General features: G+C 36.1%; 1 protein-coding gene across 1 annotated transcript; it reads left to right on the forward strand.

Moving 5' to 3' along the window:
* Positions 1-5,818: 5,818 nt before the first annotated feature.
* On the forward strand, positions 5,819-6,711 carry LOC127752778 (peptidyl-prolyl cis-trans isomerase-like). The gene has a single exon (XM_052278186.1). It carries the CDS (start codon positions 5,930-5,932, stop codon positions 6,473-6,475), a length of 546 nt encoding a protein of 181 aa, XP_052134146.1. The 5' UTR covers positions 5,819-5,929; the 3' UTR covers positions 6,476-6,711.
* The last annotated feature ends 8,614 nt before the right edge of the window (positions 6,712-15,325 follow it).

The following is a 15,325-nucleotide window of genomic DNA, read 5'->3' on the forward strand; positions in this document are numbered from 1 at the left end:
GTATCGCACGAATTGTTTCGGTATGCCTTGAGCTGACGTGTTCCGTAAATAAAACTTGACTAGTTAACAGAATATGCTCTTTACAGTTTGAGAAGGTGAATTTCGATTGGGAAAGAATATCAGTTTGATAGAATGAAACATCATGATGTACCACCTAGTTTATCTTTGAAATAGAACTGGCAGCATATCATGTTTCAACCATTCTACTATGCGTGAGCTACATTTTATTGAATGGTGCACATCAAGGATGTGCACTTTCTATTTTTATTTTTCTGCACTTATGTATTAAGGATGGTAGGGTAAAACTTTCTGGACTCTGATGACTTAAATAACTTTGGATTTCTAATAGACTGAAGCATCTAGTAGAAATTAAACCTGCAAATTTACCGATTGAGTGTCGTCCGCACTAACTATTACTGCACCCGTCTTTTGTGGTCGCTTTGGCTTTTTACGTGTAATGTTTGACTATTTGTCTTATTTGAAAAATTAGTATGTATAAAAAAAGATAATTCATACTTAAAGTATTTTGATAATAAAACAAATCACAAACAAAATAAATAATAATTTCATAACTTTTTAAATAAAACAAATGATCAACCGTTACAAATAAAAACTTAAAGCGACAAGTATTTTAGTACGGAGGCAGTAGTAAGATATGTATGGAAAAATGTTTCATGCAAACTGTAATGTAAACGCTCGTGAACCTGACCAAAAAATCATCAAAATACACAAAAATATCACACATGTAGGGTAGATGGTGTTACACAAATATATAGAAAATCTTATCAAATTCAACTTTGCTTATGAGATATGAAAATAACAAATTTTAAACCAGAGAACTATCCTGTCCTGACGACAGTGAATACCATGGTCGCGGTCGCATACAAATGTAAAGAACGGTGCAAAGTACAGTCGTCGCGTCCATGCATCCCGGTCAGTGTCGTCACATTGACCTCTCCCTCAAAGCGGATTCCTTTGTTGAAAACGACGTCAATTTGCAGCGAACCGCTATGAATATAGGTATGCAGATCGCTGTACATCAAATTGAAAGTCGACAGCCACCACGAAACTTCCGCTCGGGCGCCATACGTAGTGGCAAGAGAATAATCTCCATATATGCTGCATGGACCTTTAATTTATTTTTTCAGTCTAATACACACGACCGGCCGCCCATGATTATTCGATTCGTTAATCTGTTCGTGTATGTTGTGCAATGTTGTTGAATCACAGCAGCACTTGTGTCTCGTGATCACAAAACAGCTAGCAAAATGATACTGACATGCTCTTGCTGACATCACGGATCAATTTGGGGATTATTTTCGACTGGTCCCAAGAAAACTGAGTACTTACAAAATAAAAATAAATGAGTGAAGGCAATATATAGTTGTGGAATTTTCGGTAGAGGTAGCGTGGTCAGTTCATCTAGAAGTGTCTTTTCATATTCTGTAGCCTACCTGTCTGGAGCCTAAACGCAAATCCAGTGACGAATCCAAAAAATATTCACGCGTAAAGGTAAACTAATAGAAGTTCAAATACTTTTACAAATTACATGGTATTTTTTAAGACTATGAAACCAGACTTGGGGCTCAAGACCTAACTGCCCCATGCCTTTTTGTCCCTAGCTATGACGATTGCGGGTGCCATGTATTAAGTTGGAACTCTTAAATCAATTTGCTCTAGTTGTGCTGCGCGAGACCTTTGAAATTGGAAACTCTCCAAATTCATATAGGTCGCATCATTTTGTAGGAATTTAATTTAGATGATTTGTAACATGATATCATGAGAAATTTTCTAGAGTTTGAATTTGATCTACTTCTAAATCCCTTTACTCTTTTCATGTGAAACCGATAACCAAGTCGATGTTGCACCTGTTAAGTGTCCTTTCTTTGCTACTAAATGGGTAAGCTTTATTCGCTGATTGTTGCACCCATTTGATCTTGATTTCCTGGAAACCTCTTCAGCCTGTCCTCGAGGAGTTGGACAATTGTCCTCACCACCTCTAAACTATCTATTCCAATTATCACTTTATCTGTACCCATCTCCATCGCCAGTTTAGCAGCTCGCTTGCATGCTAGCACTTCCGCCGTCATGGCATCTATCTACCCTTGGATAAAAATGATTTGCAGCAGCCACAAAATTTCCCAAAGCATTATTAATGACCACCCCCGATGCTCCCTTCTGTTGTGAGTAAAAAAAAAGCTCTATCCGCATTAACCTTAATCCATTTGCTCTTTTGCTCCTTAAAGTTGACCAACCTTTTTAGTTGAAAAAGCAGAAAACTATTTTGATCCCTCGAGGGGATGTCTATTCGTTGTTTGCATGTCACTCAAATGATCATGAAAAAAATTAAAAAATAATTAGAGAAGATGTATTAACATGTAATATATCACTCTACAAGCATGCACGTTCAAATTCAACTTCTACATCTCGCAACAAAAAAAAATTAAACTACAACTAGTTAACGTATATTCACCGTCAAATTTGTTTTTTTTGTTGCGAGATGTAGAAGTTGAATTTGAACTTGCATGTTTGTGGAGTAATATATCACATATTAATACATCTTCTTAATTTTTTTTCATAACTATTTGAGTAACATGTAAACAACGAGGGGACATCCCCTTGAGGGATCAAAATCTACTCAAAAAAGCACCTTTTCAGCCACTTCTGAATGATGGTCCGGAGCCTCAGCATGCCTTGAATTATTTCTAGCTGCCCATAGGTTGTAAAGAGTTACTAAGATGGCATAGATAATGTGCTATTCTAAATTAGCTTACCTGTCAAGCACCTTAGCTAGTTTCTAGCTGGATGGATTCTAGCTTCTAGGTTAATAGCCGCTCACATAATTCTCGAGCTCCATATTAATTACCCAAACACCTCGACTTTTAAAAGAAACAAATTCTCGAGTTTATAAACCTTGATTATTATAAATGTAATTTGTACTTCTTTCATTTGGAAAAATATAAGGTGTGCATGTATTTGAAAAGAAATAAATGGTCAAAGGTCAATATTAAAGACCGTGTCAAGAACTAATATGGCATATACTATTTCTCAACGAAGTGAGTATTGTATTTGAGAATCTTTTGATATAGATTAGAGCATAACCAGGAACATGGCAATATGGTTTGTCTCCATCGGCCAGGAGAGAACTCACAGAAAATTGAGAGCGAAGCGAACAAATAAGAATTTGGACGGTGCATGTAATTGTACGTGCTGTCTCTATCTTTTTTTCGAATCAATAATTTGACATTGTGTTCAGTAATCGGAATCAGTAATATACTCCTAAAACTATTACAAAGAAAGCAACTGATATTGGAAGCTTACTTAAGTAGAATAATAAAGCTAGTCACTCGCCAAGTTGCAATGCATTTCGGTAAGCAAAGTGAAGTTGAAACCAGGGTACGTGCACGAAATTATTTAAACAATAACTAAAATAAACAACAGCACCTTTGAAGATTTGAGAAATTTGGGTTAAATAAAACATAAAAATTCAGTTGACTCGCACTAATTAATTTATACTCCTACTACATTATAAGGCCCTTTCGGTCGCTGACGAGAGGCATAAATAGGTGCGTTACAACTGTAGAAGAATCTCTACCTTACGCTCTTACAGCCATGAAAGATAGGTGCCTGCACTTTGTTAGGCAAGCCAAACTTGCACACTACGCAAGCAGAACAACATTGCCTTTCGTGATCAATTCAGTTACTATTATGAATAATTTAGCTTTGCATCATATATTGTTCAATCTAGAACAGAAATATATTCACTGGAAAATGTTTCAAGTCCTCAGTTACATGTTTTTTTTTTTTTTTTGGCATGTGGTCTGAATAGCTACCAGAAATTCTGTAAAAAGTAGGCCATACAGATTATTGTTTCACGTTCCTCCACAAACATGTAGATCAAAAATTTCATTTACATATATACAGGGATAAATTAGAACAAACAAATAATATGAGCAAACATTTGTATTTGTACTCGTATTTGTTATTTTGGTATCCTCGTGTGTAGTGATCAAATTTGACCTTCCATCTTTACATGAAGTATGATAGCTAGACATGCATCCAAAACAATTTGTAGCACGTACTAAAAATGAATGTCCTTGAAGATTTAAAATCAACTTACATATTTCCGCAATTTTATACTTCCTTGGTACTCCCTCCGGTCTTTGTTGCATTAATTTTGACCATAACGTCTGCTTATTTATTTTTATTAAAAATTAGTGTGAATATAAAAAATTTATATCACACTTAAAGTAGCTTCAATAATAACACAAGTCATAATAAAATAAATGATATTTACATAATTTTTTTTAAATGAGACGAATAGGTAATTTATGTTAAAGTCAACCGCGCCAAATATCTATGACCAAAGGGAGTAATATGTAAGTATATATACGTATATAGGTCATTTTTTAATCTCTACTTAATTAAGAACTGAGACACTTAAAACTATATTATTTTTTTGTGTATGCATCTTTCATGCAATCACGATTTTTTTTGTTAATTAATTTTTGTTTTGCATAGCAAAGAGTAATTAAGCGTAAGCTACTGTATGCGGTGAAAAAGAGGCAGAAATTTACGTGTGATAAATCAGTTCCTTTATAAACAGATAAGGCATATTCAATGGTAGACATAAGTATGGTATCTTAGATAATATAAGATTATAATATAAGATTATTTAGTGACCACATCTTTATAATAGTTCAGACATCTTTATAATAGTTTAGACGATAAAATCTCTAACCATTAACATTAAAAATGTTATTTTCATTACTATTCTTTCTATCTTTGTCAATCATGTTTTCATATTACAGAGAATTGTTGAGCCGTTGTTACCCATAGCAACGAAATTTTATCTCTTCTCTTTCTCTCTTCTATGTCGACAAATAGTCCTGATTAGGAACATTAAGAGACCGTTATTAATCATCATTGTACATGTCCTATACAGCTTTTTTTAAGTATCTAATAAATAACTTATGATATCCAGCCCTGTCCTTAATTAATATGCATCGGCCGCCATAGTTTATATCTAACACCTCCAACCTTGCTTGTTACCTACGCAAAATTAACTTGAGCATATACAGATGGAAGCACATCTGTGCAAAAACCAACCATTTGGTTCCACGCAACATTCAACAGCATCACTAGCTAACTACTTTGCAAACCATCAATTATCAATGCACATTCACATATATATAATAGTAGCTGTATATATGCAGCTACTACTATTATTTTTCATGGTAATTAAGATGATATTGTTATAAATACTAGGGTAGTGCATGCTGCATCTGATGCATCCCCCAAAATCTATTTTACCGACTATATTAACATATTTGCTTAATAGACAAACTCTTTGCCGGCCGCCTATAACCTAGCTAGCTAGGGTACAATCGAATCAGAATCTCACTTGCATTTCAACAAGATGTGTGTGAACCACTAAACCTCCATATCCCAATTTTGGCCACAAAGAGAACAAAAAATGAACCCAAAAAAAAGTTGATGTGATATTCCGACAAGAGAAACTCAAATTATAGCCATGAAAAACACCTTGCACACCCACATGAAAAATGAAAAAAAAAAGGTGTAGAATTAGGCACATGCATGATATTATTCTTTTAGTGTTAAAATCAGAAGACGAGTATCAAAGAGTCGTCCTCACAAGAGAATAGTCCCCACAAAAACAAAACTATTTTCCTTGTACGCCGAAGGCATCTCTTTTACTCTAGAAAGCCATGGCTCTCTCCTCTTTCATGCAACCATTTACCATTGGCGCCTATATATAGCCATCATCTCCTCTTCTCACAAGTCTCAAACCAAGAGACAACAAGTCACAATTTCTCATAGATAAGTAGCTATCTATCTCTATCTAGCTAGTAGCAAGCAAGCTAGGTTGCTTGCATTCTCTCTTCTCTCTTCAATTCCTGTGTGACCAATGGCGCCGGCGGCGTCCTCCAAGTCCAACCCAAGGGTGTTCCTGGACATCTCCATCGGCGGCGAGTGGGTTGGCCGCGTGGTGATCGAGCTGCTCGCCGACAAGGTGCCCGACACGGCGGAGAACTTCCGGCGGCTGTGCACCGGCGAGCGCACCGGGCGCTCCGGCAAGAGCAAGCTCCACTACAAGGGGTCGGCGTTCCACCGCGTGGTGCCCGGGTTCATGTGCCAGGGCGGCGACATCACGGCCGGGAACGGCACCGGCGGCGAGTCGGCGCTGGACGGCGGCGGGAGGCACTTCGCCGACGAGGGGTTCGCGGTGAAGCACGACGGGCCCGGGGTGGTGTCCATGGCGAACGCCGGGCCCAACACCAACGGCTCCCAGTTCTTCATCACCGTCGACAAGGCGCCGTGGCTGGACGGCCGCCACGTCGCGTTCGGCCGCGTCGTCGCCGGGATGGACGCCGTCCGCGCCATCGACAGGACGGGAACCTGGAGCGGCAAGACGGTGAAGCCCGTCGTCATCGCCGACTGCGGCGTGCTCTAGAAATACATATACATACGTATATAAGCCAGTGTATACCGTATACGTGTACGTACGTATGGTGTACGGATCGGTATAAAATTGTGTCTAGCTAGTGTGTGATGAGCGTATGAGAGAGAGTGTTAGCTGATGTAATTTTTTGAGGTTGCGACATGATGGTTACAAACTATATATCGAGGACGTTAGCTGCCTCACTGATGGTGACTTAATCTAGCTACCTGATAATAAAATTGAGTGATTGAGCACATAAAAGTGTATGTGTAGAGATTCCAAGTTTTCCATGATTTTTAAATTATAAGAACATATATACTTGCTACATAAAAATAGAAATCAACTCCTAGCTAGCTAGAGACGAACTTAGCATTTCGTCATATTCAGACCTTTGGCCCATGTATTCAATACATGGTGAAATCTATTATATACTAAAAATCCATTATCCTAGAAACTCTCTTAAGCCGCCACGTGGTACTCCTACAAACACTCCTAAAATGCCATGTGGCACCATAATAAATCGGTGGACCCACAATTTTTAATTATTACATTTATCTCTAGAAATCTTTTCATCTCCCTCTCCCTGCGATCCCCACCGCTCAGGCTTATCAGCCTAAATAATGCATTTTTTCATGTGCACTGGTACGTATGCTTGACCCAACAGAAAAAGGTCCGGGAAATATAAGTACCCAAAAAAAAGCCAAAAAAAAGTACACTATTCGTTATTTGACAAAAACAACAAAGAGAATTGTCCTACACAAGCATCTGGCACTCTAATATTTTAAATATTAGAGAAAACCTTATAAATTCTGAGAAAAAAACGAAAAACATTCAATTCAATCCATGATTTTAATTTAATTCGGTGGACCTACTATTTTTAAACCATTATATTAGATTTATTTAAAATACGTCCCGTCAAACCTCCCCGGTAAAAAAAAAATCCCATGAATTGTTGTACGTACTACCGTACTTTGTTACTCACCGCAAAAAAGAATAAAAAAAAACGTAATTACGATTAAGAAAGAAGGATTAGCCCTGCCACAGTTCCACCTAATTGCTACGAGAGACATATGTACTGTTCACAAAAAAAATTGAAAAATATTCTCACTTGTACAATAAGTACTACTATCCACCGGATTGTGAAAAAAAAAATCTCCCGGATACATACATATATTATGCACTGTTTTCTTACATGAATCTTTATTCATAGAAGCAACATCCACCCGTCCCAAATAAACTTATCTAAATTAAATGTCTATAGTGAGAATATTACGACTACATTTGATATTAACTATATTTAAATTTAAAAATTATCACATGGAAGCATATTTAACTCTTTGTTCATTAAACATCCTATAAACACTCTCAAGCCGCCATGTAGCCGCCATGTAGTACTTCTACAAATGCTACTACGCTATTACGTGGCATTTTAATAAATTAAAAAAACTACAAAAATTATGAGAATAAACAAAACATCTCGATGTCAATTTTCACTAATATACGGTGGACCCATTGTGTGTAGTAGCTCCCCACCTATTTCTTTACTCTGATATTTTCCTCTCTTAGTCAAATGGAAAAATTATTTTATGACAAAGAACTTTAAACAACTATATTATCTAATCAAATAGCTAACTTTTTATTGGTGCGCACCATTATCTTATTTACTATAAAACTTAAAATTGAAGATCCAAGTTAACTATGTTATAAAAAAATCATTACTCTTTTTTTAAAATTCATTACTCTGGGTCATATATATTCTATGGACTAGCTTTTCTTCACTGATCTATACATTTTTAAGAAAAAATCAAACAGATTTGTAAACCTTTTGGTTAATAACATACACTTAAATTAGAATAATTTAAAACAATTTAAGTAGTTTAATTAAAAAATACAGTACCCAAAATATTTTCTAATAGATCTAAGATTGAATGTATTTATAAAAATAGATAACTCAAAACTAGGATCTATTCAATCTATCTTAAAAACAATAATATCCTCCCATTCTCCTGCTTTACGTGCACCTATAACCTCCCCCTATGACTCTCTCATCCTCTCCTCTCCAATTCCATTATCTCCTGTACTACTTTTTTTTAACTAATTAACATAATATAGAAATAGTCATAGCTATTGTTTTATTTATAACTAAATAATTAATCAAGATCACATTAGCTATATTTTACTATATAAAAGTTAAAATACATCATTTGAGCATAGACCCTATCGTTTACCTGACAAATAAATAGCAACAAAAATTAAATGAACATATGTATTATGTTATACTAGATCACTGTACATAATAAAAATCAATTAAACGCCTTCCAGAGCGCTCATAAAACACCATATATCATGCCCTAAAATTCTAAGAAAAACCAATAAATTGACATATCCATTATTTTTAACTATTAAATCTATTTTTTCAAAAATTCATAAGTCGCCATGTGTCACGTCCTATAAAAGCAGAAAGAAACTTAGAAATTCATAGAAAAATAAAACACCCTATCATTGGCTTTCACTTCAATCATTTAGAAAAATTAAAAAAAATAAAATCTCCTCGGCCTCCTCCTCGCCCTCACACGCACACAACATTGTCCGTCCTCTCCCTATCTTTTATCTATTAAACGAAAAGAGAAACAATTAATAATATTGGATATATTTTGAGAAACAAAGTACAAATGCAGGCGTTCACAACGCGCGCACGCTCATACCTATGAGGACATACATGCACATCCCTCATTAGTACTTCTGAGAGACTGGGCCCACATATTTTGAGATTGACAAAGTCACCACAAGTGTCTCACTGTCGATAGGTACATCGTCTACCACTGAAAGAATTTAGGCAAGTTCAACCACAAGGAACCTAACCAGTTGAGCTATGTTCACTTCGTAATAATGTTGGATATTAAAACACCATAATTTTTAAGCTATATTTCTGGAATACTCCTATGCCTTTTAAACCGGTGGAACCATTATTTCTAAGAAAAACAAGTATGTATTTATGGTACATCACATTTTTAAAATATTATTGTGCAATTATATTTTATCATTATTGTATTCAGGTTAGGTTGCGTAGAACCTCTTACCCACACTACATGAAATGTTCATAGATGGATCGCCTCTCAAACTACATAAATCATATTAGGCAATATAAAATTTAGTGGAGATTCATGTCCCACCCAATTCATCTTCTAATAAACCATGATAATATATATGCATTAAAAAAATTACTTTTACTTTACACTTACTTTTATTTCCGTTGACATGTTTTCTAAAGAAAATTAGTTTACCATCTTTTCAAATGAAGAAGAAGATTATAAATAATTGCTTATAGATATCACTTAAATATATGCATAGAGCAATTTTGACAAATGGAAAGCTGATTTCAAACAGGAGTTTGCCTTGCATATGCATAGAGCAAAGGAAGCTGGCATCTCGCTTTGGCAATCATGGCTAGATAATTTTCATTAGTTTTCCCTTGTAATTATTTGTAATCTTTGTAAATTCACCCATTTATTATATTTTAATATATATTGCAGTAGGAGCCTCTTTCACGTAAAAAAATATAACTTAAATATGATATAATATAAAGCTAATAGGTTACAAAAATATAAAAACAACTAATGCCGGCGAAAACAATAGAGAAATCGTGCCATGTGTTCTCCGGTTAATATTTCGCTCCTTCAAGTACGTGTCTCAAACTTAACGTACGATGCATGCCCGCGCGAATGCGCGGGCTACCTTCCTAGTTAAAAAGAAAAGAGAGAAAATTCTTTATATGCCACTTAAAATTATTCGGCCCCTAATATGCCACTGGAAATGTTATGTTTCCTTTTATGCCACTGAGTTTTAGTTTTCTTCCCTTTGATGCCTCCACCGTCAGACTACTATGAAGTTGGTGTTAAGTAGGCCATAAAAAGATACTAGTGCCCTTGTTCCCTCTGTTTTTTCTCAGGTTCCTCTCCCTCTTGTTTCTATTCTTTTCACAATCGTGCATATTCCATCACTGAGACACCGGCCATCCTCCGGGCTATTAAATAGCCCTCCAGAATTTTACTATTTAGAATTATTAAACGTAGATTACCGACAAAACCGATTCCATAACCCCTAGGCTATTTTGCGAGACGAATTTAATGATGTATATTAATCCATAATTAGCGGTTGATTACTGTAGCACCACTGTAGCAAATCATGGGTTAATATACCTCGTTAGATTCGTCTCGCAAAATAGCTTAGGGGTTATGGAATGGGTTTTATCAGTAATCTACGTTTAACACTCTTAAATAACCAGATTCCGGATGGCTATTTAATAGCCCTCCGGATCCAAACAGAGCCACCGACTGACTAACTGAGCTAGTCCATGTAGTCCCACTACTGTGTGACATCGTTCGCTCCTCTCGATGCATACCAAAGAAGTTGCTAATGTCGGTGAACCACCTCCACAACCATAAGCTCTGCTGAACAAGCTTCCATAATTAACGTAGGCACATATTTAATTATTCTTGATTGCAAGCTTTTGCAGTCATTTGATGTAACCATCGGTACACATTTAATTTGCATCAAGGGCACATACTAAACCATGAATTAACTGTCGGCACACATTTAGTTATTCTTGATTAGCTTGCAGTCATTTAACTAATCATCTTAATTCGCTGGGAGACCAAGGATGCAGAGAGTGCTAGGCACATTTCAGATCATTTAATTAGTGATAGCATGGAGAGAAGAGTGAGGGTAATACAGGTATTGGAAGAAAAATCTAACATGTTGACTCACTTAACGGTAGCTAAGGTCAGCAGACCTGACGGTGGTGGCACTGAAGGGATGAAAAACTGAAACCCAATGGCACAGAAAGAAAAGTAACTTTTTCAGTGGTATATAAGAAAGCCGGGTAATTTAAAGTGATATATAAGAGATTCTCTCTTAAAAAAAAGACCTATAGGCCTTAGGACACGGCCCAGGTGACCCGAGGCTTGGGTCAGCTCCCCTGCTCTGGCTATAAATCTTGATATATGTCAAGATTCATAGGAGTTGATTGTTTCTAGAAGAAACAATGTATATATGTTTGTGCTTGTTTAGTTGTTTGGCCATACAAGAAAGATTCATCTCCCTATTGACGGGTTATATCCTAACGATGGGGTAGGGATGAAAATGGTATAGAAATCTTCCGATGTATCAATACCGTTCCTGTAAAAATAATAATAATAAAAAGATGACTTTTCAAATTGTTTTCGAATGTAAAATTTAGTTTTTCTAATTTGTGTCTGCGTTGTATTGAATTAAGTTGCTACTAAATAGTCAAATTTATAAATATGAAAAAACACCGTTTCCATAAAAATTCTAAAAAAAATGACATCGCTTCCATCCGTTTTCATCCCTGCGATGGGATTTGTGTATATAAGGATTGATTGGTACGAGGATGCGTGCAAAGATATTGCGAAGAAGCAGGAGACTGGGAGTTGAGTTTTATATATGTTCATGTCCTAGAGTGGGTAATAACACTACATCATGTTTACATGTGTTGCTCAGTGGACAACACAAAATACAAAGCATATGATGGAGACTCTAATCTAACCTACACAACTATGTCGATGAGACAAGATCTTGGTGATATGGTCGACGGCTAGTTTTTAGGGAGTCATCTGTGTTGGTGTGTTGAGATTGTGATGCACTCCCTTCCTAATTAAGGGACTTTAAATTTACACCATAGGTACCCAGTATCCAAGTAGAACTCAAGAGGAATACTGGGGTATATGTCCAAGTAGTCCTAGTCATCCTTGAGTCAGAATAGGTAGTTAATTTCATTTTCGAGATCTCAACTTACTTATTTGCTCATGAATATATCCATATTTTGGATGATATCTTTTCTTGTACAATTATGTATGTTGTATTGCAACTAAGGTATCTATTCAAATAAGGATGTTGCCCACACAACTCAACTATAATGAGCACCCAACTAGTCGGATGATATAGACATATATAGTCAATTGCAAAAACTATTTCGAGAGACCTCTCGATCTGGTGCTATCGCGCGACGCCGGGAAAACCGTCCATCCCGCGCGAGTTGACGTGGCATCCATCCGCGCGTCGTCGTCCCAGCCATCCCACCACGCGTCATCGTCCTCATCCATCTACGTCCGAGAAAAAGAGAGTGAGAGAGAGAATGAGAGAGACAAACGAGGGGGAGGTTTCCTCCCATCACACTGAAATATATACTTATAGTCCATTAAGTAAATAGGAACCTTCAAATAGATTTTTCTCTTAAACTACTCATCCGATCTATGATCCGATTGTACCGTTGTATTCGTAACAATTAAATCTTTATAACAAGATCTCACATGATTATATTTTGATAAAAAATATAAATTACTTTTATAATATATCTAAATTACTTTTAGATTTCACTAAATTACTTCTTAGACATATAAAAGTAAATTTAGTAACTTTAAAAGCAATTTACATATATTATAAAAGTAACTTAAAATAAAACGGAAGTAACTTTGTCACGGCATTAGAAGTAAATTCGTTGTAGGGATAAAAATATGACTCTGTCTAGAAATTAAATTTAATCAGCACAGATCAGCACATGTAAGTTTAACAATTCTTAAAAGTAACTTCAATGTTAATTGGAAGTAACTTTTGCATGGTTCAGAAGTAACTCTCTGTAAATCTGTTTAATCACCGATTGTTTTATTCCTTTTATTTTTGTTTTTCATGTAGAATGTGAAAAGAACATAAAACCTTTGATGGATTGCAAATAACATTGATGGAATATCTAATGAGAATTAATCATGTATAAGATGTAATAGTTACTTCCTGATAACATGGAAGTTACTTTCTAACATGTAATAAATTACATTTTAAATTAATAAAATGTTTGAATATATTCAATATGGATCTCGTTTTGTCACATATTTTTGAGTGGAGTACGATGATGCAAATAGATCTTAAAAATAATATGTGATTTAAGAAAAGATACATACTATTGCATTTTTCAAGTTTAAAGGAGACACTGGATGGAGTGGCTACCACTAGCTGTGTAGTCACGTTCTATGAAAAAAGGCATGCATTAAAGTTACTTTCTTTTTTGTTATAAGTTACTTCTATAATATATGTAAATTACTTTTAGGCTTTATTAAATTTACTTTTATATGTCTAAGAAATAATTTAGTGAAATCTAAAAGTAATTTAGATATATTATAAAAGTAATTTACAATTTTTCATCAAAATATAATCATGTGAGATCTTGTTATAAAATTTAATTGTTACGAACACAATGGTGTAATCGGATCGTAGATCGGATGAGTAGTTTAAGAGAAAATTTTATTTGAAGTATAGGTAGGTAGGGAGTGGTAGCTGGTAAGCTGTGTAGTCACATCCATAGTCAATAACCAGCCATCTAGGTTATGTCTGACCACATTAAACCCTTATGCTAGGCGGGCCCTTGGGTGCAGCCGAAATATGAAATTTGAATAGAGTTCTGAATCTAAACCGTCAAACTATGCATAGAAAATCTCAGCTACAAATTGCTTGGCTTTGCTCAAAATTTGAACCATCACCTCATATGTAGATTCATTTGGCAATGTTGTACTCTCTTTCACAATTGTAGATAGACCTAGGCATGCGAGACTATCTCTCTTTCACAATGTTGTACTCTCCCAAACCATAACCTTCATCTGTTTCAAGTACTTAACACTCTCATGTCATCCTTCGAGAATTGTAACATTGATATGACAGAGTTGAAGGACCTGCAGACCAACCAAAGAAATGTCCTATGGGCATGTGTCTCCCTCCTCCCATCCTCCCATTGTTGCCTCCTGAAATCCTTCTTGCTTGATAACGTGAATTTTATGGCAAACACACAATGTGACCAAGATGCAAGACCAGACACAATGAGGCAGTAAGGCATGAACTGAGTCGGGATCAATCTCTCTTACCAACTGTCCCACCAAACCACAAAAATAAACGGTACACTGTATCTCAAAGATAAGGGCCTAGCAAAAATAAATCGTCTACTTAGATATGGCCATGCCTATGTTATACATCGATATCTTCTTCTTCCCAATCTAAGATTGGAGAAATAAGATTTAAGAGTGACCAATGGAGAAAATGGAGGTGCATAAGTTCAATATAAGGAAATCATCTTGATGACCATCACTAATTATGCTAATGAAAATGTAGATAGAGAGGTAAACTTCCGAAAATCATCCTAGGCAGTTTCCTCAAGGCTTTTAAAGTGGAACACATGCTGCAAAATACTAAACCATGCCAAATATCAGTACACCTATAACCTATTACCTAAAATACTAAAATATGCAAGCAGGGGCGGGCCCAAGGGGGTTCCCGGTATGCACCGGCACTGCGGCAGTTGGCAGCAGACATGTCTACGCCGGCTGGACTGGCGGAGGCTGCCTGCCATCGGCTATGCAAAAGCACGCAACAGCACGCCGTCACGGTGACCAGAGAGTCGACGATAAGCAGCGGCGCTCAAGGATGCCGACCAGGTTGAGCCGTTTGAGGTGTCGTTCCTCATCCATTCGTCCGTCCATGCCTATCTTAGTCCGTCCATGCCTATCTTTAGTCTCTGTCTTATTTTCTCTTAGCAGAGAGCATTAGATTGATTGAAAAGTAGAAAACTAAAATTAGTGAAATCAATGGGATTTCAAAAATTGAAGGCATATGCTTTTGTGATTTGATTTGTAGTTTGAGAACTGAGATCAAGTTTAATCAATCAAATCCAAATGTGAAGAGGAACATATGGCGATTCTTTCTTAAGCTATAACATAAAGAATCCAAGTGAGCTTTCCATTAAGCTCGTTGAATCAATTAAACTCGTATATTCAGATCAAGTTGAATCAATCCGTTTCTTTC

Source organism: Oryza glaberrima, chromosome 10 (genome assembly GCF_000147395.1).
Source record: "Oryza glaberrima chromosome 10, OglaRS2, whole genome shotgun sequence".
NCBI classification, from domain to species: domain Eukaryota; kingdom Viridiplantae; phylum Streptophyta; class Magnoliopsida; order Poales; family Poaceae; genus Oryza; species Oryza glaberrima.

Excerpts from the sequence above, each read along its gene's own strand:
- LOC127752778 (XM_052278186.1), top strand. The coding sequence starts at position 5,930 with ATGGCGCCGGCGGCGTCCTCCAAGTCCAACCCAAGGGTGTTCCTGGAC.